This window comes from Hermetia illucens, chromosome 6, assembly GCF_905115235.1.
Source record: "Hermetia illucens chromosome 6, iHerIll2.2.curated.20191125, whole genome shotgun sequence".
NCBI lineage: Eukaryota > Metazoa > Arthropoda > Insecta > Diptera > Stratiomyidae > Hermetia > Hermetia illucens.
The window spans coordinates 83,366,494-83,390,456 of record NC_051854.1 but is presented as its reverse complement, the minus strand read 5'-3'; the positions used below and the strand labels follow the sequence as shown (position 1 = coordinate 83,390,456).

Genomic DNA, 23,963 nt, shown 5'->3' with positions numbered 1-23,963 from the left:
GAAGTGTCCGTGGAACACAAACAATGAATTTAAATTGCTTTCCAAGTGCTCCGGTCAGCTATCAAATGCCGCTATCCACACTCGGGACTCCTTCAATTTCCTAAACAAACTCTGGTTTGGCGTCAGCCGGCGTAGGCCTGAATTTTTTTTAGAAGGCTTTGCCCTGCATATAATTCATACCTGTGGTGTAGCAATTACAATCTTGTAGCCATTTCGATCTCGCTGCTCCCAGAGCCGAGGTGAGCTAGCGTCTGCTGAGTTGCCTTCTACCCTGGACGAAATTGCAAATGAGGGGTGCGTGGGCACAAACAGTGAAAGCAAGTTTCTTCCTAAGTGGTCACTATACAGTAGATGGCAGATTAAATTTCCTAAAGAAAATCTCTATTTCATGGTTTTCTGATGGATGACTTGTCCCACTATGACCTACTTATTTACGGTTCCCGGTTCTAGGAGCTGAATGAACTTTCGCAGTGCACCTTTCAGTGCTCAAAGAGTTCTCCCTTCCGTGTTTCCTTGGTTGATTGACTGACATTATCATCAGCCGATTACCACCGGATCTTCCTTTCTTTCCGCTGAATTTCAGCGCGACAAAGAGCTCCCTCAACTTTCGATAACAATGTTGTCCAGATGGGGCTTCTTTTGGTTAACCTGTTCTGAACTAATACTTAAACATCTTGCTCGGCTTTGTACTTTTTCAAAACAATTAAAGACAACAATTCTGACATAACATTACAGCTTCATTCCCATTATTCACAAATGAAGAAACTGTTATTTGTAAAACAAAACCCTTAACATCATTCTATATACAATTTCACTAAAGGATATGGAAATCATTTAACAAATATCCTAGGAATCTATCAACAAGACAGGAGTAATTCCTTTGAGCACCCACAAAAGCCTCTTAAGTAAACTAAGTCGTATTCGCCTATATCCTTAATACTGGGAAAAATCCTTCGTAGAAATCCGAAGGGCATTACAAGTTAGTCTTCTCCGAAAATTGAGGCTCCGTCGTCCAAACATTGATTGTACTTGGAATTCCATTTCGGGTCGTTATTATATCCTCCGTAGTAGACGAAGCACAAAGGTTATTCGGGTTGCGCTCAAAATCCGTTCCAGCCGAATCGTTCGTATTGATTTGTTCACTTCTCAGGAAGCATGTTGCAATGCCACCGATAAGACCAAGCACACAGAAAGCCGTCAAGGATAATGCCGTATCGAAATTTTTCAGAACATTTATGAAGGGAGCAGTCAGTAATCCAATCCTTGCTACCACTATACAGGAGAATGTGAAAATTTGTCGCTTCGGCGCCGGGACCAATTCAGAAGTGCCGGCAATGAGCATTGATTGTGATATTGACACGCCTGCTTTCGGTATCGATGAGAGTACCATCCAAACGGCTACACGAGTAGTTTCGCTCCCTGGAATTGGATAAATGCCGTAAAGGCGATTTGTGTTATGTCAGTATAAAAATATATTTTAACAAAATTTCATCGTAAAATGGAAAATAAGGGGCATAGGATTCGCAACACAGCCATTCGCAATGCAGACACCAAACACGTTTAAGAAAATTACATGGAAAAGTTACTATGAATATGAAAAATGGCTAAGAACCAGAAGCAGAAGTTATGTAGTGGCAAAATAAACACTTTCACTTCATTCCTTGGAGACTTTTTCAATAGGAACAACAGGACGTTCTTGGACGATAGTGGAAGGATTTTTATAGGACGAGGGCGACTCGAACCCCAAAAATTCCACTTTCGAGAAATATTATAATAAAATGAATCCTTTTCAAAAGCAGAAACTATGAAAAAGCTGAAGTTTGTACTTCTGTACTGTGAAATAAGAAGAGAGTGAGAGAGAGAGTTTCAGAGACCAATCATTCCACCATACACCATCAAACAATTTTGCAGCCGACAGCAACAAGATACAACATTGCTTCTCAAAAAAGGCAAGCATAAATTAACTGAGAAATATCCCTGCAGTTGCCAGCCCTCTGTCAAAAAATCCCTAAAATCACCTTGAAGGAACTTGCACCTTAGGAATGAAAACCTGTAAAAGGGGCTTTAAAAAGAAGCAATTAAACGCTCCGTTTCATCTGCTGACCTCCATTTTTTTCTTCTTCAGCTATTGCCCCGTTTGGTTCATCTAGTTCGATTTTGTCACTTTTTTCGGTCATTGGTTTGGACCGAGCGTTTCTTTCGTTCCTCGTTTTGCCCATTTCTCATCGATTTTGATGCTCACGCCAAATTAGCGAGTTTTCATCAGCGCTGATTACATTACTGAACTATTAAAGACGCTTTTTTTCTAACGTTGGGCGCCATTTTTTTATATTTAACTCAACAATTTCGGTCCAATTACCGGGGGGTGACATTCATTGCTGTTGGCAGTCGGTCAGCACTTGGAATCATAGAGTGCGATAGAGCTAGGTCGTCAGTTGTGAATGCCTTTTCATTCAAGTTGCTTTTATGTGCTAAGCCGCTCAATTCCCAGCAGGTCACTGTTACTGATAGATTAGACGAAATTTGGAAGTTGAATTCTCCACGTGTTGATTTAATCTCTAGGGACAAATATGAGGATAACCTAAGTGATCAAATCCAAACTGGATTAAGGGTTACTAGTGCCTGGGGTAGGAAGACGTATCAATCCAGTCAAAATCATCATAGTATCATTAACTAGGAAAAATGAACTTGATCACCGGCGAGCCATAGGGTTGCATTGCATGCAGGTGAAACAAGAAAGAAAGAGCTAGGAGGGGTCTGATGACTTGAAGGTCCGCAGCAAGGAAAAATAGGGTTGGACTCCGCAGATACTACTTTGGATACACACGGCAATAGTAAGGCCAATGATTACCTATGGGGCGGTAATTTGGGCACAGAGAATTGAAGTGAACACGCAGCCTTGCATGTGCATCAGTAGGGCAATGAGGACATGACCAACGACATCTATCTGACATTAACCCCTCTCCATGTGTAAATCTACAGGATGGCCAAGAGTATCAGTGAAGCGGTGAGCTGCCTAAATCGAAGGCGGATCGATATTGTTTCTAGGCGGTGTTCCGAATTATTCATTCCAAGGGATGAAATCACAATGAGGTTTCACTTCGATTAAAAATTTGAAAAACGTTGAAGTAACTCCTATATAGCAGCACAGAAAGAGTACTCGCATAGAAAAGTCGTCACTTAATCTTCGTCTTGAGATATGTAACCGTGTATTCAAATTTTAGAAAGAATTCAGCGCTGGTAATGCGTCGAGGACATTCAGTTCGGTGCCGCCGTTGGCAGTAGCCTTCGATGCAACGTTCATTAATGCATATAGAGAGAGAGCGATGAACAGAAAAGATCTTGAGTTTTGTTCGTGTTTATCTTCAGTCTATCTATATTTGCCTCTATTTCTAGATCCAAATCCATTTAACCAAGGTCCATGACCCGGTAAGAGAGCAGAGAGTCGCCACCAACATATCCAAGGTGTTTGAGTCTTTGAGGGAAGCAGTCACGGTCCATTGAACCCCTACACGTCTTCGGAACAAAGCAGTATAAAGAACAGCATGAAGACAAGACAAGAAGAATTAATATCGATGACAAGATGCAATCAAGGCGGACTCCACTTTCAACCTCAAACTACTCTGAGGTTTTACCTCGATGCAGCACGTGATATTTTGTGCCATCATATGTCGTTCGGATAATAGCTATTAATTTCTTCGGAATGGACCTTAACGTTATCGAAAACCCTCTTGGAGCCAGCGAAGAGCAGATGAAGCGGAGGTCAACTCCGCACATTGTTTCAAAATTACTCGTATGGTGTTGATATGGTCAATGCAGGAGGATCCGGAGCATGGATGGCGTCTGGACGTAAGAAAGGTAGTCCGAGCAAAAAAAATACATGTCTGCTCGCTAAATATTGGCACCCACACACCTGAAATACCGAGGAACTCGCATGAGCGCTTCGGAAAAAGCGCATTGCTATGCGGTAAAAATTAATATAAACTTCTCTATTTTGGTAGCCCACACACTGAATACGGTGTTGGCATTGCCATCTCATAAGGTTTCCGCGAAGTTACAGCTGATCACACTATTTACTCCTTGGCAAATTCCGTGGTGAACGTTTAATAAATTTTGCGGACATCCATGACCTTGTTCTTCTGCATATATTTTACCACGGTCACTGATTGCAAAGTCTTATGAGATCATCACACCTCAATATCCGCTGTTGATTACCGTCTTGTGAATGAAGCCACCGATAAAACAAGATGAGGAACGCACTGGCTCGACGCGTATTAAATGATACGATTTCGTGGGAACAAAGAAGAAATGCTCTCACTTACGCGATTGCCAACCATTACGAATGCGGCCTATGCAGCTTTCGGGATCACCAAGCTAGATAAGTGGTTCATCAGGCGGGATACTTCGCTTTGGAATAACGATATTGAAATCAAACTCCGGGAAAAGAAACACCTCTACCACAAGTTTTTCAACAATAAAACGATCGCCAATTGGAAAATTTATAAGAATGCAAACCGAAAAGCAAACAAGGCGATCGCTGTCACCTGAGGGGTTCATTACAGAGATCTTTATGATAAACTGGTCACTGGGGATCTTTCCGAAAGGCGACACGAACCCACACAGGATATCGAACACTTATGTTGCGTTAATGACAAGAATGGTACTTTGCATACCGACCGTCGAGCCTCGACGGATAGATGGCGAAAATATTTAGAAATGATTTCTGCTGAAGAATTTGTACATCCTCTACAAGCATTGTCGACATTTGGAGCAATTCCGCCTGGCAGTGCCACTGGTGGTCAAAGATGGCAGCGAGGAAAGCGGGGCGGCACTGTCGACCGAACCAAAACCAAGTGGCGGAGGAGAACCTCCATAGTGGTGACAACGGGGGACGGTGTATCACATTGGTTTGCTGGCCGCGATGCAATAGGCAAATGCTCCAAAGGCTTAATTAGGGCTATCAGACACGAGTCTGCACGGGGACTCATCTGAAGTGGCAGTAGATCATGAAAACCTACCAGGGGTATTCTGCTACCATGGGAACGGAGATAGCCCATAAATTCACATACTTTGGGACAATCCCTGTTGTATGTGCGTTCAGCTAGTGGGAGTTCCATGGGGATTGTGGTTGCGTCCAAGCAAACAGAGAGCTTCGGGCTTCAAAGGTGGTGTTGCGTTTTAATACGGTCGGTGCACTCCGTAGTTCGGTAGAGATTTAGGTAGGTCTTGCATCCACCAGTATGAATGCTATGAAGTCACGCATTCAATGTACGTTGCGTTGTTGCTTGTCAAGGCGGGGCTCTGATTGTGGTCACAAAACCAATCCGTGTCTTAAGAATACCATGGGATTAAGTCACCGTGGCAGGTATCCACATTAATCCACAGGCGCATAACTGTCAGCGTCACTGAAACCGAGGAAGCAATAAAACGAATGAAATCGGATTAAACAACAGGGCCTGACGACATCGCATCTGAACTCCGGAAAGCAAAGAAAGCATTGAGCTTAGACCTCACTCTGTGACTCAGTGAATTCTTCAATCCGGTTATTCAGGAAGGTAGAACCCCATCTAACTGGCAAAAAAACACAGCTCCGTTATGGAAAAAGAAAGGTAGTCCAGCAAAACGTTCAAATTACCGTCCGATCCGATTACTTCTCCATACCATGAATATTTTTCAACGCATTCTTGACAATCGTATTCGCGAAATCGTTGAAAAAACTGTGAATGAAGCCGGATTTGTCAATAACTACGAAACTACTGACTCATGGAGAAACACCATGAGAAACATCTTTACATTGCTTTTCTGTATCTAGAGAAAGCATTTGACCGTGCGCCAGACGAACTCGTCTGGTATGTTCTACGACAATATTTAATGCCACAAGACCTCGTGCGCTGGGTTCAGTGGCTTCTCCACGATCCAGAAAGCAAAATTCGAAGTGTGGCGGGTGTACCAAAACCACTTCGTGTCTCTGTTGGTGTCCATAAAGGAAGCCCAATTTCGCCACTCCTCTTTGTTCGTGTTATGGACACTGTCACATGAGACATCCAACGTCCTATACACTGCCTTATACAGATGATGTTTTCTGAGCGTCTAATAGCAAAAATAATTTCGAGCAATTTGTCCAAAAATGGAATGATCGCATTATGATGCGATGTATGCAAAAATGTCTCAGATTGAATCTAAATAAAACCAAATTTTTGATGTGCGGTCCCCATGAAATAGGCTCTCGGGTCAATGCTATCAGCCAATGGAAAATTGCGCCATGAAATTGCTTCACACATTAGCACAACCTGGATAAAGTGGCATTCCACGACTGCTGTTCTTTGTGTTTGAAGTATCAATGCGGCGTCTTGCGGTAATGGAGACGAAGATGTTGGACTAGTGGCGTGACACATCACGATCACATTATGAGGATATCCGCGATCGATATGGTGTTGCACCGATCTTGGCGAGGGAGGCGTCTTCGGTGGTATGGTTACGTAATTCGCGCTAAAGAAAATTCATTTGCCAAGATAAAAGTTGATGATAAACGACCAAAACGCCGGTCGAAGCAACAGTGGCTTCATACACTGGGTGGAGATTTGGAGGTGGCGCGACTACATCCAGATGAGCTTCTGGTACAACAAATTGGCGAAACCGAACACGACGGGGCGAGCTCGCTTGTGAACGGGGCAAAGACTGAGGGGGAAAGGAGATTAATCCGTATCCGCATGTAACCGTGATTAGCTTTTTAATGCACAAGAGGTGAACTTCACTGGAATCTTGGTGAAGTATTTTTTTACCATATCAGCTGCTCTTCGAGTCGGCCGTTAACATCCCTCACAGGACTATTGAAAAGTTCGCGACCACATACAAGTCCCACTCCTGATGCGGTTAAGAGTTTCGAAATCATTGCAATCCGCGGTCAGGGAAGTACCCTGACCAGGTAAGTAAGAAATTTCACAGCAGATACTACGTCGATGATAGAACATCGAAATTCTCAGACAAGTTACTCAGAGTATCGGTGCGCGATCACACAAATAGTTGAGGGTCGGAGCTCCCCAAAATCGCGAAAAGTAGCGAACGCAACATGCAAGCGAGCGTAAGCAACTATCAGATAGTGATCTCATTCGAAGCCGATGTTAGCGCCTCATTTATACGTCCAAAAGATAATGTGTTAGTTAAGTGAAACTCTCTGAATTTATGGCAAGCTCCGTGCTCGAACAATGTGCCGCTAATGACGAGGCGGAGGAAGCTACAGAAATTCACAAACCTTCCACCATTGTCGTTACGGTGACCAAGATCATATTTCTCATCACATGTCCGAGCAAGGTGTTGTCAGAGCCCACTTTAGCATTCACATCACCCATGATCACAATGATAGGAAGTCTCTTCTGAACTGCGTGTGATTACTCATAAAAAGGATTTTTCTCCACTATATAGAAAGTTTCCGCTGGTACATACCACGGTACAATTGTAATGCTCCTCATCATCATCAACGCCGCAACAACCGGTATCCGGTCTAGGCCTGCCTTAATAAGGAACTCCAGACATCCCGGTTTTGCGCCGAGGTCCACATATTCGATATCCCTAAAAGCTGTCTGGCGTCCTGACCTACGCCATCGCTCCATCTTAGGCAGGGTCTGCCTCGTCTTCTTTTTCTACCATAGATATTGCCCTTATAGACTTTCCGGGAGGGATCACCCTCATCCATACGGATTAAGTGGCCCCCCCCACCGTAACCTATTGAGCCGGATTTTATCCACAACCGGACGGTCACGGTATCGCTCATAGATTTCGTCATTGTGTAGGTTACGGAATCGTCCATCCTCATGTAGGGGGCCAAAAATTCTTCGGAGGATTCTTCTCTCGAACGCGGCCAAGAGTTCGCAATTTTTCTTGTTAAGAACCCAAGTTTCCGAGGAATACATGAAGACTGGCAAGATCATTGCCCTGTACAGTAAGAGCTTTGACCCTATGGTGAGACGTTTCGAGCGGAACAGTCTTTGTAAGCTGGAATAGGCTCTGTTGGCTGACAACAACCGTGCGCGGGTTTCATCATCGTAGCTGTTATCGGTTGTGATTTTCAACCCTGGATAGGAGAAATTGTCAAAGGTCTCAAAGTTGTATTCTCCTATCCTTATTCTTCCTGTTTGACCAGTGCGGTTTGATGTTGTTGGTTGCTCCTGTTTGGTCCGAAATCTGGCAGTCCGAATCCTGACCCGATTCTCAGGTCAAGAGGGCGTGCTTTACGATGGCGTCAGTAACAATCCAATTAAAGTCCGTTTTTGATTGCCAAAGGTGTTCGGCGTGAGGTCAGCCCATAATCGCTGGGTTATTGACGTTTCGGTAGTAGCATAGTTTTCAATTTGCTAGCCCACGGATTTCTATCCCTTTTAGCAGCTTTTTATGACAAGCGGGAAAGATTTTGGTTATATTTTTAAGCCCCAACTGGCAGGGCCTGGAATGGTTAACTTAAAAAAGTCACACCCTCTATAGGTTTAAGCGATAGTCCAAGTTTTCTTTGATTAAAAACTTCGCAGATTCCTGTGACTCGATAAGAAGTTGGATAAATTGTTTCCATGGTGGTAATTGCGCTATAGATTACACCGCATCCAAAACGTCGCTGTTCATAATCATCATTATACTCCATCTAAGACTTTCTTGGTCCTTTATAAAATGTTGGATAAAGTGAAAATCCTGGTCCCATTAATCCGACTATTCTCTACCACGTCCATTTGTCTAACACTTTTCCCATCCTGTTATCGTGGCCTATTTCGTTAAAAGTTAAAGACGAATAAATGGGAAAGCATTTGTAAATCTAACCAAGAAGAGACCCAGTTTTCAAAGGTATATAAAATCGGGTTAGAAAAACTGAAAGGAGGGAAACTTCTGGAAAAAGAAATATTTTATCTGACTTAATACTGTAGACTTGAAATAGATTAGATCACGCTTTGCTTCTTAGAACTTGAAATAGATTAGATCACGCTTTGCTTCTTTTAAACTTGAAAGAAAAAATGTGATTTCAAGCAAAGCCTCAAGGAAGTAGTTCTTAGTCCACTTAGTAGTTCCATTTTTTAGTGTTTCTGGATGGGTTTCTTTCGGTTTTCTTCTCCTTGTTCGATATAAATACATTTTCAATGTAAAGAAGGTAATTCAATGTAATCTTATTCATTTGAAAATTTTTCCACGACATCTTCGCCATGAATTAGGTTCCTCCACTATATCAAAGAAGTGGAGCCATGCATAAGACTAGATGAAATTAAAAGATTTGATGATAAAGGCACGGATAGAGAAGGCGATTGGAGGTTATCTACTTACATTCATCCGATATGAACCACCCTAGGCATCCAATCAATCCGGCTACGATGTTATAAATCCCAGCACTCATCCACTTGTTTCTTGTGTGCAAAGCAAAAAACAGGGCCAGAAAACATCCGAGGATTTCGCTGATTCCTAGAATGGGCGAAACCAATTTCACATTACAGAAATCGAAATGCATGTAAAGAACATGAATTGCAATGGAAATTAGGATCTTACCTGTGAAAATTGTATTGATATTCAAGTACTCACGCCCGAAGGACCTGATATTCAACAACATTCCATTGAAATTCGTCACGTACACGGTCCAGGCGATATGTGCCGCAATGAGATGCGTTTTAGCACGTGGTCCTGTCCAAAGGCTCCACCAATTTGCGGGCGGTGGCTCTGACTTTAATGAGTTCGCCAATGTTTCAAGTTCCTCGTGCAGGTTCTGTGGCACCATCCACATTCGGTCGTTGATTCCGGCGGATTCTATTAAAATTCTCTCCACTTCTTCTACGCGGTCACGTTTCAGAAGCCACCGCGGAGCGTCTGGTATCCAAGGGTAAAGTAATATTAAGATCACAGTTGGAAATGTAATTGCTAAGTAGATGTGAACCCAACTACTGAAGAAGCTGGAGAGTCCCGGCAATAGGATGACTCCGATTGACCAGAATTGATCGAAAAGTGTTGCTACGCCGAGACGATACTTGCCGCCGGTTATTTCTGAAACTAAATATGTGGATAAAGAATTAGCCAAAAATAGTTCGGGTGACGGGTAGATGATTGCACCTTATCAACCATATTACCCCGGGCTCGAATCCAGGTTGCCGTCAATGTTGGTGTTCTCCAAAATAATTGATGGCTGTAGGATTATATAGGCCAATACCATTGAATAAATTTAGAGTTGGGTAGTTTCCAAGAATGGCTCCGTTAAAGAAATGACAATTTTCGACCCTCCGCACTGCCCACCTCTCGAGCAAATGTCGAAACTGGCTCGGTGAAAAGAAATTGTACACCCCCTTTTGCGTGTGTGAGGTCCCCATTAAACTCAATGCAGAAAGATGTAACTTGCTGCAAGTGTGCGCGTTCACAGTTTCCACCTTCTCACAAAATTTCATGTCAATCAGTATAGCCGTTTCTCAGCAAAATGCGTGTGACAAACAGACAGATATTGAACAGATTTGAATTTGTTTTGTACAAAACCTTAAAAAGGGTTGGGGAGAAGTAGATGGTTCGTAAATTGAACTTTGATATTTCACTCGAAGCCATTCATTCTCAACATTTGCATGGCTTAAGATGCAGTAAATTCGCGGTAGTCAAAGGGTAGTATAGGTCCAGGGTGAAACGTGGATTGGTACCCACGATGGGGCATAAAACCTAGCCTGCTGAACCAACACCAACAGCTCTACTATCAAACCCTACCTCTACCTTCCGTGGTGACCACTGGGAGCTCTTTCTTAACGAAAAGCTGCACACGGAGTAGGATGAAGGCGAGTCTCCCGCGCCTAAAAACGGGACAAATTGTACCAACTGGTCCTCCAGGTTCCGATTGGATAGGGCTGACAACCCTACATGGAAAACCGAAGCTACGAAGCTACAACAGGAGCCTCGGACTGGACCGATTACACAACGGCGAATCCGGCAACAACAAAGGAATAATGATTTGCGCATTTTCTCATGGAACGTGCGCTCCCTGTACAGAGATGAGCAGCTAGTCAATACCCTGTCCCAATATAGGGCTGATGTAACAGCGTTACAGGAGATGCGTTGTATAGGGACTGGTTTCCTGGACAAGAGTCGCTACACCATATATTATAGTGGCCATCCAGTAAACCATGCGCTCTGAGTAGGTTTCTTAGTCAGCCAAAAAATGAAACCTGCTGTTATCGGCTTTGAAAACGTAAGCGAACGGCTATCCACCTTGCGCTTGCGAGGCAAGTTTAGAAATATAAGCATCATTAACGTTTACGCCCCTACAGAGGAGACTGCAGAGTCGGAGAAGCATATCTTCTACGAGGCAGTAGAACGAACCCTCGAAGCCTGTGCAAGATATGATACCAAAATCATACTTGGGGATTTTAACAGCCAAGTTGGGAAGGATCCCGTAGTCAGGCGATACGTTGACTCCCATAGCTTACGCCTAAACACAAATGATAACGGACTGTGGATCATTCAATTAGCAGTTTCACCTGAAATGGTTGTTGGAAGTACCTGGTTTGCGCGGAAAGCAGTCGACAAACATACGTGAGCCTATCCAGATGGGACCACTTTTAAACAGATTGACTACGTGTTGATCGAACGCCGCCACCTCTCAGCCTTGATGAATGTCAGAACATATAGGATGGTCAATATAGACTCGGATGACTATCTCGTTGGGATGGTGCTCCGAGCTCGAATAACAACACCATCCGAGATCCCCTCCGATAATCAGGTGAGAGTTAACACTGAAGCTATCCACAACACAGCCCTCCGTAACACCTATAAGAGGGAAATGGATGCCGCAATAACCCCAGTCAACAGAGATCCTGGAGACGAAGTATCAACAAATGATCATCACAATCACCTGAAGAACGTTATCATAAATACGGCCATAAACATACTTGGCCCCAGCCGCAAAATGAGTCGGAACGGCTAGTTTGACGATGGACGTAAGCTAGCCATGGAATGGAAGAATGCTGCATACCGAGTAATCCTGCATTCTCACAGAACGTGGGCACGAGCAGAGACCTATCACGAACTCCGGCGAACGGAGAAGCGATTTCACAGACGGAAAAAGGAAGCCTGGGTGAACCCACAGGTCTGTGAACTCGAAAAGTACAGGGAGCAACCGCACCAGGTGCGGAAGTTTTACCAACAAGTCAGCAGGATGAAGCCTTACACACCTCGATGTTCATCCTGCCGAGACAAAGAGGGAAATCTGATTTCCGACGGAATGGGCATATTGGAGCGATGGGTTGAATACTTGAGCTACTGAACAACCAGAATATCGGCGAGTTGGAGGTCCCGCCAACTGAAAACGACGGACAAATACTGCCACCACCAAGTTTAGGAGAAACAGTCCGTGCAATTCATCGGCTTAAAAATCATAAGTTGCCAGGAGCCGATGGAATTACAGCCGAATCCAGATCGAACAGGCGGTGGTTGGCGCGAGATCTTGGGGTGCACATCAATGAAGGTAAAACAAAATATATGGTGGCAACAGCAGCGCCGAGAATCAACCAACCAACAACATCAAACCGCACTGGTTACTGATATTTTCTCCTATCTAGGGTCAAAAATCATAACCAAGTGATATGAGTGATACCATGACCGTCAAGTTGTGGATAAAATCCGGCTCAATAGGTTACGGTGGGCGGGTCAATTAATCCGTATGGATGAGATGATCCAGTCCGGAAAGTTTGTAAGGGCGATATCTATGGTAGGAAAAATAGGCGAGGCAGACGGGATATCGAATTGGTAGACGTCGGCGCAAGACCGGGATGTCTGGAGTTCTTTATTAAGGCAGGCCTAGACCGGATACCGGTTGTTACGCCGTTGATGATGATGAAACTCGCGCGAAATTGATAAGTTTGAACTGCTATAACTTTGATACTAATAGCCGAATTTCAACGAAGCTAGCATTATGTGCGATACAGTCCCCTATGCTGTTGCAAAATTTCGAACTCCTAGGATGAATTTAAGGGATGTTTTTTAGTTAATTTCAAAAAGTTGATAATATATTGTTAGTATTTGTATTTGAGCAGAAATCGGAATGGGAGAAATTCTGACATCTGCATTTCATATAGGTGCATCACCGTGATTTTTTTCAGATTTTCGGGTTGAATAGTTTCCGAAAAGGAATCCTGTATTATTTTAGGTGTGCACATTTTGATTCCTTACTGACGCATTTTGTAATTCACGTCTAAACTAATAACAGGTTCTAATCGACCCGTTTCATTTGATACTTTACGTCCCCCTTTGCATATAGGAAGTCATCCTTTCAATTGCATGTAAGTTAACGTCACTCTTTGTATGTGTGGGAAATCGTAGTTCCCATTTGTCCACCAAATTTCGTTTGCATCGGTTTAGCAGTTTTGGAGAAAAGTGCGTGTGGAAGGATACCCAGAAAATGAAACAAACGTGGAAGAAGTGAGAAGGAATAAAGTTACGATGTAGGAGCTCGGAATTTCAGTACCGAGGATTTTGAGAGTGAGCAAGCGGGCTCCCGGCCATCAACATCCTTTAACCGTAGTGCCTCGGTGATGGACAGCTTGGCCACCGTGGCATCAAAAACTACAAGTGATTTATATTTGGAGAAAAAGGGGTTCAAGGGAAGCGAGGCCTTGGTATCAACACCGATACCTAAAGTGAAAACTGAGGAGCTGAAATGAAATTGTTTGCCCACGAAGGCGGTTTCGACACCTACTTCATCTGCCTAAGAAGGACTACCGCAAGAAATATTTCAAGATAAAAAGATTCATTCAGGAGGAGCTATTCTCCAATCTCTACCAAAATGTCTGGAAAGCACCTTAAATTCCAAGGATGACGGAGTATTTAAAAAGAGTAATCCGGACAGGACACATTGAGAACAGAACCCTGACATGGAGAAACTACCCTTTATGCAGCTTGGAGCAAAAATAGTTGAGCTGGTCGAGTTTATCAAAGACACTATTGAAAACATGGTGGGAGCCATTAGAGTACTTTATAATAGGTCGCAGGTAAAGGAAGGAAAACCCATGCAAAAGCTGGAACCAACCGTCCAAACAGTGTCATCATCATCATCAACGGCGCAACAACCGGTATCCGGTCTAGGCCTGCCTTAATAAGGAACTCCAGATATCTCGGTTTTGCGCCGGGGTCCACCAATTCGATATCCCTAAAAGTTGTCTGGCGTCCTGATTCACGCCATCGCTCCATCTTAGGCAGGGTTGCCTCGTCTTCTTTTTCTACCATAGATATTGCCCTTATACACTTTCCGGGTGGGATCATTCTCATCCATACGGATTAAGTGACCCGCCCACTGTAACCTATTGAGCCGGATTTTATCCACAACCTGACGGTCATGGTATCGCTCATAGATTTCGTCATTGTGTAGGCTACTGAATCGTCCATCCTCATGTAGGAGGCCAACAATTCTTCGGAGGATTCTTCTCTCGAGCGCGGCCAAGAGTTCGCAATTTTTCTTGTTAAGAACCCAAGTTTCCGAGGAATACATGAGGACTGGCAAGATCATTGTCTTGTACAGTAAGAGCTTTGACCCTATGGTGAGACGTTTCGAGCGGAACAGTCTTTGTAAGCTGAAATAGGCTCTGTTGGCTGACAACAACCGTGCGCGGATTTCATCATCGTAGTTGTTATCAGTTGTAATTTTCGACCCTAGATAGGAGAAATTGTCAACGGTCTCAAAGTTGTATTCTCCTATCCTTATTCTTCTTCGTGTTTGGCCAGTGCGGTTTGATGTTGTTGGTTGATTCGTCTGCGGTGCTGACGTTGCCACCATATATTTTGTCTTGCCTTCATTGATGTGCAGCCCAAGATCTCGCGCCGCCTGCTCGATCTGGATGAAGGCAGTTTGTACATCTCGGGTGGTTCTTCCCATGATGTCGATATCGTCAGCATAGGCCAGTAGTTCGGTGGATTTTGAGAGGATCGTACCTCTCGCATTTACCTCAGCATCACGGATCACTTTCTCGAGGGCCAGGTTAAAGAGGACACATGATAGGGCATCCCCTTGTCGTAGACCGTTGTTGATGTCGAATGGTGTTGAGAGTGATCCTGCTGCTTTTATCTGGCCTTGCACATTGGTCAGGGTCAGCCTAGTCAGTCTTATTAATTTCGTCGGGATACCGAATTCTCTCATGGCCGTGTACAGTTTTACCCTGGCTATGCTATCATAGGCGGCTTTAAAGTCGATGAACAGATGGTGCAACTGTTGTCCATATTCCAACAGTTTTTCCATCGCTTGCCGCAGAGAGAAAATCTGATCTGTTGCTGATTTGCCAGAAGTGAAGCCTCTTTGGTATGGGCCAATGATGTTCTGGGCATATGGGGCTATCCGGCCTAGCAAGATAGTGGAGAATATCTTATAGATGGTACTGAGCAACGTGATACCTCTATAATTGCTGCACTGTGTGATATCTCCCTTTTTATGTATGAGACAGTGTCATAGACGCCCCAAGTGACTCCATAGTGCCATCAACCTGCCACCAAATAAAATAGTGGCGGAGAAATATGGTGATCCTTTGGGGAACCCGCAGGCGCCTAAGTGGAAAAAAAGGCAGACTAGTAATTCCCAAGAACCATGGTAAAGGTTCGGAAAGAAAGAAATCTAAGCCCAAATACATGAGGTATTTGTACAGTTCAATTCCGAAAAAATATCATTAGCAACCCTCTCCATATGTGCCTGCCCGATCTTGGATGAACTATTAATCATTTTTTCATAATAGTACTTACAGATTGTTTGTCCTGCGGTGAACATCAGCGCACAGCACATTGCTGAAAAGCACCTGAATGCGCAGTGAATGTTGAAGCTAGAAGTCATGCCTGTTATGCAGCCACAAAATATTTGTGTGATCATACCCATAAGCATAACATTCCGCGGACTAAACCTGGAATGACAGTTATTATACTATTTCAAAGGAAGATGGTCAAACCTTTTGTGGTCTTACCTTAACATCAATTTGGTTGCTGAGATGCCACCCATTAGTACTCCGAAGAGATGCCAAAATTGAGTCCACGCTACGAAAATTTCTCTTGAGCAAACTAAGTTGAATTGGGTGACCAGTGACCAATAGTCAGTTGGGATGTATTGAAAACTGGTACAAGGCACTTCGTCATATTTGTTAGTTACATTATTGTATTGTTCTTTGAAGCAATGGTCATGGTGGGAATAGTTTCCCGCGGTGTTATAGAAGTCGTGAAGGGAAAACTTGGATACTCCGGTTGGTTGCTCTTGCTCTGGAAGACCGTCTGCACAATAATATTCATTAAAACGCGGCGCTGGAGCCGTGAATATAACACACGCCATGAACCATGATGACGGTATTTTACAAAGAAAAATAATCAACACTGCTCGCAGCTGCCATATACCAAAGTCTCCGGTTATACGATGAATAATATCTGTCATAGCGAGGCTTCGAAAGTGTCATCCAGTTATGATCATGATAACACTATTTTGTCTTATCTGGAAAAAAAATTAATAAAAAGTCACTAAAATTATATTCATTTGAAAGATGCATTAGAGCGTTACTACTATTTTACTATATATATTTACTATATATATGTAGTGGTTGAGAAAGAGCAAAAGTTAGCACCCTCGTCCTTTAAGAAGTTGCAATAAAGCGGAAGAGCGCTTGTAAAGAATGGCTTCGTGTAGTAATTTTGAAATAAATTAAACCGCGATTATATTCCCAATCCCTAAATAAACAAGTTCGAAAGTGGAAGCTCGGTGGATCAGATATGAAAAGTTTTGTAGATTTTTCATTTTAAGTGCACCAAAGCATGGCCGAATCTTTACTTTAAAGTTATATTGACATTTGATATCCTAAGATGCAATAATTTCGCATCAAAGGAGTAAATCTCCCTTATTATAACCTCGTTAAAAATGATTGGTATTCGTCCCAACCTCCCAGTATAATGGTGCCTATGTTATCATGAACTACAGTCCTGCTATACAATGATTCTACGATGAGCCTAAGAGGGTTATCGCAGTAAACTGAGAATATATATATGTAGTAAGTATAGTATCATTATTACCATTATTTAAGTAGTTATAGATATGCAAGGTATTTTGGGGTCTAGATGTTGTGTATAGTCCAATCATGATTTCTCATCCAGATTTTCTAGTTGGAGAGTTAGATAGAATCATCATCAATGGCGCAACAAGCGGTATCCCGTCTAGGCTTGTCTTAGTAAGGAACTCCACACACACGGTTTCTCGCCGAGTTCCACAAAATCGAGATCCCTAAAAGCTGTCTGCCTTGTTTTCTTTTCTACCATAGACATTGCCCTTATAGACTTTTCGGGCTGGATCATCCTCATCCATACGGATTAAGTGACTCAACCAGCGCAGTCAGTTGACTCGGATTTTCTGCACAACCAGACCGTGCTTGTATCGCTAATCGATTTCATCGTTATTGTTGGCTACGGAATCGTCCATCCTTATATAAGGGGCCAAAAATCTTCGAACGATTCCAGGCGAAGACTTCACAATTTTTCTTGCTTAAAACCAAGGTCTCCAGGGATACACAAGAACTAGCAAGTTCATAGTCTTCTAGAGTAAAGGGGGTTTAAGGTGAGACGTTTCGAACGAAACAGTTTTTGTAAGCTGAAATATTCTCTGTTGGCAGCTTACAACCATGCGCAGATTTCATCATCATAGCTGTTACCGAATGTAATTTTCGACCCTAGATAGGAGAAATTTTCAATGGTCTCAAAGTTCCTATCTTTATTGTTTTCGTTTGAGCAGTGCGATTTGATGCTCTTCGTTCTTTATTCTCTGGGGCTAAAGTTTCCACCATGTACTTCGTCTTGCCTTCATTACTGCGTAGCCCAAGATCTCGCGCCGCCTGTTCGATCTAGATGAAGGTAGACTGTACATATCGGGTTGTTCTTCCCATAAAGTCAATTTCGTCAGTGTAGGCCGATTGTTGGGTGGACTTGAAGAGTATGGTGTCTCTTGCATTAATATCTGCATCGCAAATCGCTTTCTCCAGGGTTGAAGAGGACGGATGACGGATGATTGGGCATTCCCTTGTCTTAGACCATTGTTGATGTTGAATGGTCTAGATTATGATGCTGCTGCGTTAATCTGACCACATTGGTCATACTCAGCCTAGTCAGTCTTACTAATTTCGTCGGGATACTGAATTCTGAAATGCTGTGCATAGTTTTGCCCTGGCTATGCTATTATATGTGGCTTTAAAGTCGATGGAAAGATAACGCAACTGATGTCCATATTCTACCAGTTTTCCATCGCTTTCCGCAGAGAGAAAATGTCTTCTGTTGTTGATTTGCCTGGAGTGAAGCCACTTTGGTATGAGCCAATGATTTTCTGGCAATATGGGGCTGTCCTGCTGGTCCACTGGTTTTTAAGCCGATGGATTGTACGGTTTGTTTCTTTCATGCTTGATGGTGGTAGCATTTGTCTATCGTCTTCAGTTGGCGGGACCTCCAACTCCCCCATATTTTGTTTAAACCGTTCGTTAAAATACTCAATACTAATATGCCCATTCTGTCGGAAATTAGACTTCCCTCTTTATCTCGATACGATGAGCATCGAGGTGTATATGACTTTATCCAGCTAACTTGTTGCTAAAACTTTCGCGCTTGGTGCAGTTGGCGTTACGGAGGGCTTTGTTGTGTATGGCTTCAGTATTCCTCTCCCCTAATTGTCAGGGGCGATTCTGGGAGGTGTTGTAATTCGAGCTCGGAGCATTATGTCAACGAAATAATGATCCGAGTCTATATTGGTCCCTATATGTTCTGATATTCATCAAGTCTGGAGGGGGCGACGTTCAATCAAGACGTCGTTAATTTGGTTGAAAGTGATCCGGTCTGGAGGGGCCCACGTACGTTTATGGTCCGCTTCAATTTCCGATTTCCGAAATTAGGTCATCTTCTGCAACAGAACGTCGTCAACTAGTACCGGGTGATACTGAATAGTAGTAGTAACTACGCAACAAATCTTCAAAGAAGTTTCATTTATCAGCCATGAACCCAGTAGTCAGGAGAAGCTTAGTGACTGGAGACGTCGACTTGTAATGAGCCTTTTATCACATTCCAGGTCACATTCACAGAGAATGCTGAGATTTTTCCAAATGCTAGTCCAAAAATTTTAAGACTAAAGTTGCCTTCAACAACTATCAACATCGTTGCTGCTGTTGACAAAATTTCGACATAGGTTCATAGCCTATATATTCGTCTCCACAATCAACATCTTGAAGTAGAAAACAGGGGCATCTGCAGGATCCATCATTGGAAACTACCATCTCACCAATGATATGCCAATCGCAGAAATTCTTGGAATTCTGAGCGGAGACTATCGGCATGCCAAAATCGCATCCGCAGGTATCAAAAGAGCATTGAGCGAAAAACAGATAACATCTTGTTGTTAACTAAATCTAAGTTGCTGGGGGAATTCGAACGATGTCTGGATCTTTTGCTGAAAGCAGAGCAACTCGAGAAAAATAAATTCATGGCAATCAACACCTTCGCCATTCCCGCCCTTCAATACACTTTCGGTGTGATACAGTGGAGTAATACGGAGTTAGAATCTGTCAATAGACGGGTAAGTGTAGTTCTTACAACAACAATATGGGCAACAGAACTGCTCAAAAATTCAGGATCACTATCCCACGTCATCAGGGAGGAAGGGGCGTAGTTGATTTAAAAACATTGCACTACAATCAATCGCAGTCTATTCGTGAGTTCTTTTGAGAGAAACAATCCTCTAGCCAATAACATCAGGCTACCGGCATGGCAGATGCATTGCCTCCTTTGAACTTGAGCAGCAGAGAATAGGATCCCATGTCAAATGTTACTTCAATCCAACAGAAGATCGACATGTGGAAAGAGAAAGCCATTCACAGAGGTCACATAAAGAATTTGTTGTTGCGAGGCATTGACATCATTCATCAAAAGCAGCATTCCTCACTTCAGTTCAGGATACTTCATTACCGAAAAAAAACTACAATCTGTACATTCTTTCCGGCTCCTCAAAGTGTATAGGTTATGCAACTATGAAGAGAAGACCATCCAGCACATAACATCTGGGTGCAGGATGTTCAGCAGTACCGTGTAGACAGTTAAATTCTTTTCTGCAAACCCAAGATTGGCACGGCAGACGACCTGGAGACAAAAGTCGAGGCTCTGGAAAAAGCTTTCGATACCGCTTTTAGAGACTCGTACTCTGCTAAATATAGCAAGAAGACACTGGCGCGGTGCCAAGATTGGTCTGAACATCGAAGTCGATGGTAAACAACCAAAAGGCAGGCCGAAACAATGGTGGCTTGATACACTGGATGGGAATATGAAGGTCTCGCGATTGTATCCAAATCAGGCATTTGATAGAATCAAATGGCGAAACCGATCACGACGCCCCGACCCCGCTTGTGAACGGGACCAATTTCCGATTCCCGCGGTAATGGAATGAAGATCTCTTCAGCCCCAGGAAGCTGACTAGGCAAATCTTCTACATTTGGTACATGCATAAATACTGGCAGGCTGCCTGAAAAAGTACAATTTGTCCATCAGGGCCGCCAAGAGGTGGTCTTGGTTGGACAATTGCCAGAACATCGAAAGCACCAGGAAATCCGCAAAGCTCAGTAAGATTCGGTCCAAGGAACATAAGAGGAATTTTCTAGTGAAACCTTGAAGCTGCTGGTTCAGACGCGAGGTGGACTGCGAGTCAGAGTTTTGTTTGAAGGGCTTACAGTCACCTCCGCCATGTGAGACTAGCAAACCGCTAATTACTGAAGATCGGCTAGGCTATAAACAGGTCCTCCGCCTATAAATCTTCAAGTCCAGATGTCATAATGGCAGTCATGTTACAGAGCAGCAGCAAAAGGTTGTGCTGTGGTTTGTAGAGATTTACCGGAGTTGCACCTCTTTAGGATACGTACCACAGTGGTTTTCATACCAAAAACGGCCACAAGTCCACGAAGGAGTTTCAACCAACCAGCCTCACCTCTTTTGTGTTGAAGACCCTAGAACACGTCCTGGACCTCCACTTAAGAGCGATTATGGAGGAAAAGTTTTTCTCTAAGTCCCAGCATGCTTACCTCAAAGCAGGATCCACAGAAACTGCTTCCCGTAAGGTAATTAGCATGGTTAAGCAGTCATTACAGTACAAGTAGCATACCCTAGCTGTCTTCTTGGATAGAGGGAGCATAGAACAACGTTAGTGCCAACGCCATCAAGGAAGCCATAATCAGTAATAGATTGGAGGAGTAGGCATAGGATAATATCCATGCTAAAAACTAGAATATTTCAGTTTTACCTCGGAGGTAGCCACTTGACCAGAGCTGTCAGCTTAGGCACGCCTTAGCGTGGCACCATCTCTCCGATGTTCTGGTTAATAGTGATGGACGAAATTTTACGGATATTGGACAGAAGAGGGGTGAAGGTGGTGGCGGATGCCGACGACATTGTGCTATAAGTGTCAGGAATTTTTTTGTCCATTATGTGCGATATCATGAAAATAGCGTTACGAAAGGTATGCCTGTTGGCCTCAAAGAGATTTCTTTCTAGTTGCAGGGTTAGGGAGCCGCTTTCCTTTGTGAATGTCACGGGTTGGTTCTGAAGATATGAGCTGGTTGGGCTCTGTCTCTTAGTTCTCATAACAGTAGTCACGGTCTTAAGAGTTTGTCGCATCACCACAGTATAAATTGGGCTCCCGGAGCGACCCTTAATACCTACCTACCTACCGAGTACACCAGTCATTTTAACTATGTCTGCAAGACTTTCCTTGCGTAAAAGTATAGCTCAGTGGCAATAAACCATCCTTATTATAAGTATAGGCCGCAAAGAATCTTGGAAAATGATCGGACCAAACTACTGTGGAATCACACTATTTCTACCGACCACATTCTTAACCATAATAGACACGACCTAGTTCTGCTTCTTAAGGCAGAACAAGTATGCTTCATGATGGATGTAGCCGTGCCGTGGACCGGAACACTGCTGACAAACGGCAAGGAAAAATCCGGAAGTACGGCCCCTAGGTGGACGACATGAAGCAAACTTGGAAACAACAAAAGGTGGAAGTAGTCGCAGTCGTGACATCCGTGGCGGGATTAGTCCCGCGAAATTTGCATAAAGCGCTGAAAACGAGAAGTGTTGCAAAAAGCGGTTATCCTTGCAGGCTGTGCTATAGCCCGGAGATTTCTGTCCAGTAATAGTCTGGCTTAATGGGCTCCAGTTTTAGTTTGTGCTGTCTTCTTTTTACGATCAAGATGTCTCTGTAGCGAAGAACTGCGGGGTCCCTGCTTGAAGTGTTTGCAATAATGGGCTATGTAACAACACATTCTTGCGTGGTCGCATACAATTTGCGTTGAAACGCTTCATCATTGTAATGCAAGCCTTTAGATGTTGCCTTCGGTCCGGTTGGGTAGGAAGAGTTTTCATGGGGTTTTTCAATTATGTATATCTATTTATAATACATAGTGCCCGAGAATGGGTTCTTAAAATAACTGATCACTTTTAAGTCCTGGCACTAGTTATGGATATTCCAATAATATAGATACAAAAGATGCAAACAAGTCATGTTGGCGAGTTAAGTCATGTTGACGAAATTCTACATTCACTTCGGAATGACGGTATAATTTTGATCAAGCTTGGGGATAATATGTTTCATATTATATTTTATACTACTACCAACTTTTATAACTCTGGGGTAAACTTAGGAGGGGATACTATTATTAACTTAATTTGAATAGATATCGATATGGAGAGTATTTTGAGGCCTGGGCAACATATAGAGGCTGCTTCATGATTTTTTTCAGATTTTTCGGTTGGGTACCACTCCCACTTCCCGCCTTTTTAACAAATCTCAAAACTAAGAGTTTCAAAAGTACTAATCGAGACCTTTCATTTGATATCCATATGACTATATTCGGTCGAAAAAATGTTTACACCCACCTTTTACATGTACATGCCCCCAGCAGAGAAACCAACGTAAGATTATGAATATTGCTTGGGACATTCTCGCGCTTGAACGTGATACTTGCCAACTCTGGGGGAGCCAACACATTTCGGAAGGGAGAATTGCAATCGGTGGTAGACCTCATCTTCGTCTAATCAGAGTTGCAGTGGCGTGTCAGCGAGGAGTACACACACAGCGATCATCAGGCTATCATCTTTCATACCTTGCAAAGGAATATTATGAAGCCACTAAAACGAATAACGATGAGGTGGGTAACCAATAATTTTGACGCAGAAATGTTCAAGAAGGTACTTCTGGAAGATACATTGCTATCGGTTAGCGCATAAAAAAAAGTTTCGCAGGTCGTGAAAAAATTGCCTATGCCTCGACGTAGTACTTTCCGAAAACGAAATCCTAATTTTTGGTGGAATTCAGAAATTGAGGAATGCCGAAAAAAGTGCCTCAAAGCTAGAAGACGCACCTAGCGCAGAAGAAACCGACCTGAGTTCGAGGAACTACACGTGAAATATAAAAATGCGAGGAAAAAATTTCAAGTAGCTATCGCAAAGAGCAAATCCGAACATTTCAACATTTGACCCATGGGGTGGCGCATATAGGTCGGTGATGTCATCACTAAAAGGCGAGCGCTCCCCACCGATTACTTGTCCAGAGTTGCTGCAGATTATAGTGAACACTCTGTTCCCAGTAGATGTGAACTCTACAAGTCGTCTTGCATTACATTTAAATCTTGACGAAGTTCCGGTAGTGGTAAATGAGGAGGTTCTAGACGCAGTGAAAGGATTGACTGAAAAAAAGACTCCAGGCCCGGATGGAATCCCTAATATTGTTCTGAAAGTTGCAGCCAGGACAGCGCCAGGTATGTTTGCTCAAGTTTTCACTGCATGCCTTAGGGAAGGAAAATTCCCCAAGCAATGGAAACTACAAAAGATTATACTCATTCCGAAGGTAGGTAAACCATTTGGTGACCCCTCCTCATATAGACCGATATGTCTGGTTAATACCATTGGCAAACTATTTGAACGAGTAATATACAACA

General features: G+C 43.3%; 1 protein-coding gene across 3 annotated transcripts in view; it reads right to left on the bottom strand.

Moving 5' to 3' along the window:
• Positions 1-722: 722 nt before the first annotated feature.
• Positions 723-23,963, bottom strand: part of LOC119660335 (organic cation transporter protein-like) — a 35,618-nt gene continuing 12,377 nt past the window's right edge. For all 3 annotated transcript variants that reach the window (XM_038068820.1, XM_038068818.1, XM_038068819.1), the window contains exons 2-6: positions 15,933-16,447; positions 15,718-15,872; positions 9,520-10,014; positions 9,301-9,435; positions 723-1,419 (exon numbers count right to left, since the gene is read on the bottom strand). In XM_038068820.1, coding sequence (XP_037924748.1) covers positions 974-1,419; positions 9,301-9,435; positions 9,520-10,014; positions 15,718-15,872; positions 15,933-16,390 — 1,689 coding nt within the window. In that variant the 5' untranslated portion in view covers positions 16,391-16,447 and the 3' untranslated portion in view covers positions 723-973. The remainder of the gene's footprint in view (positions 1,420-9,300; positions 9,436-9,519; positions 10,015-15,717; positions 15,873-15,932; positions 16,448-23,963) is intronic.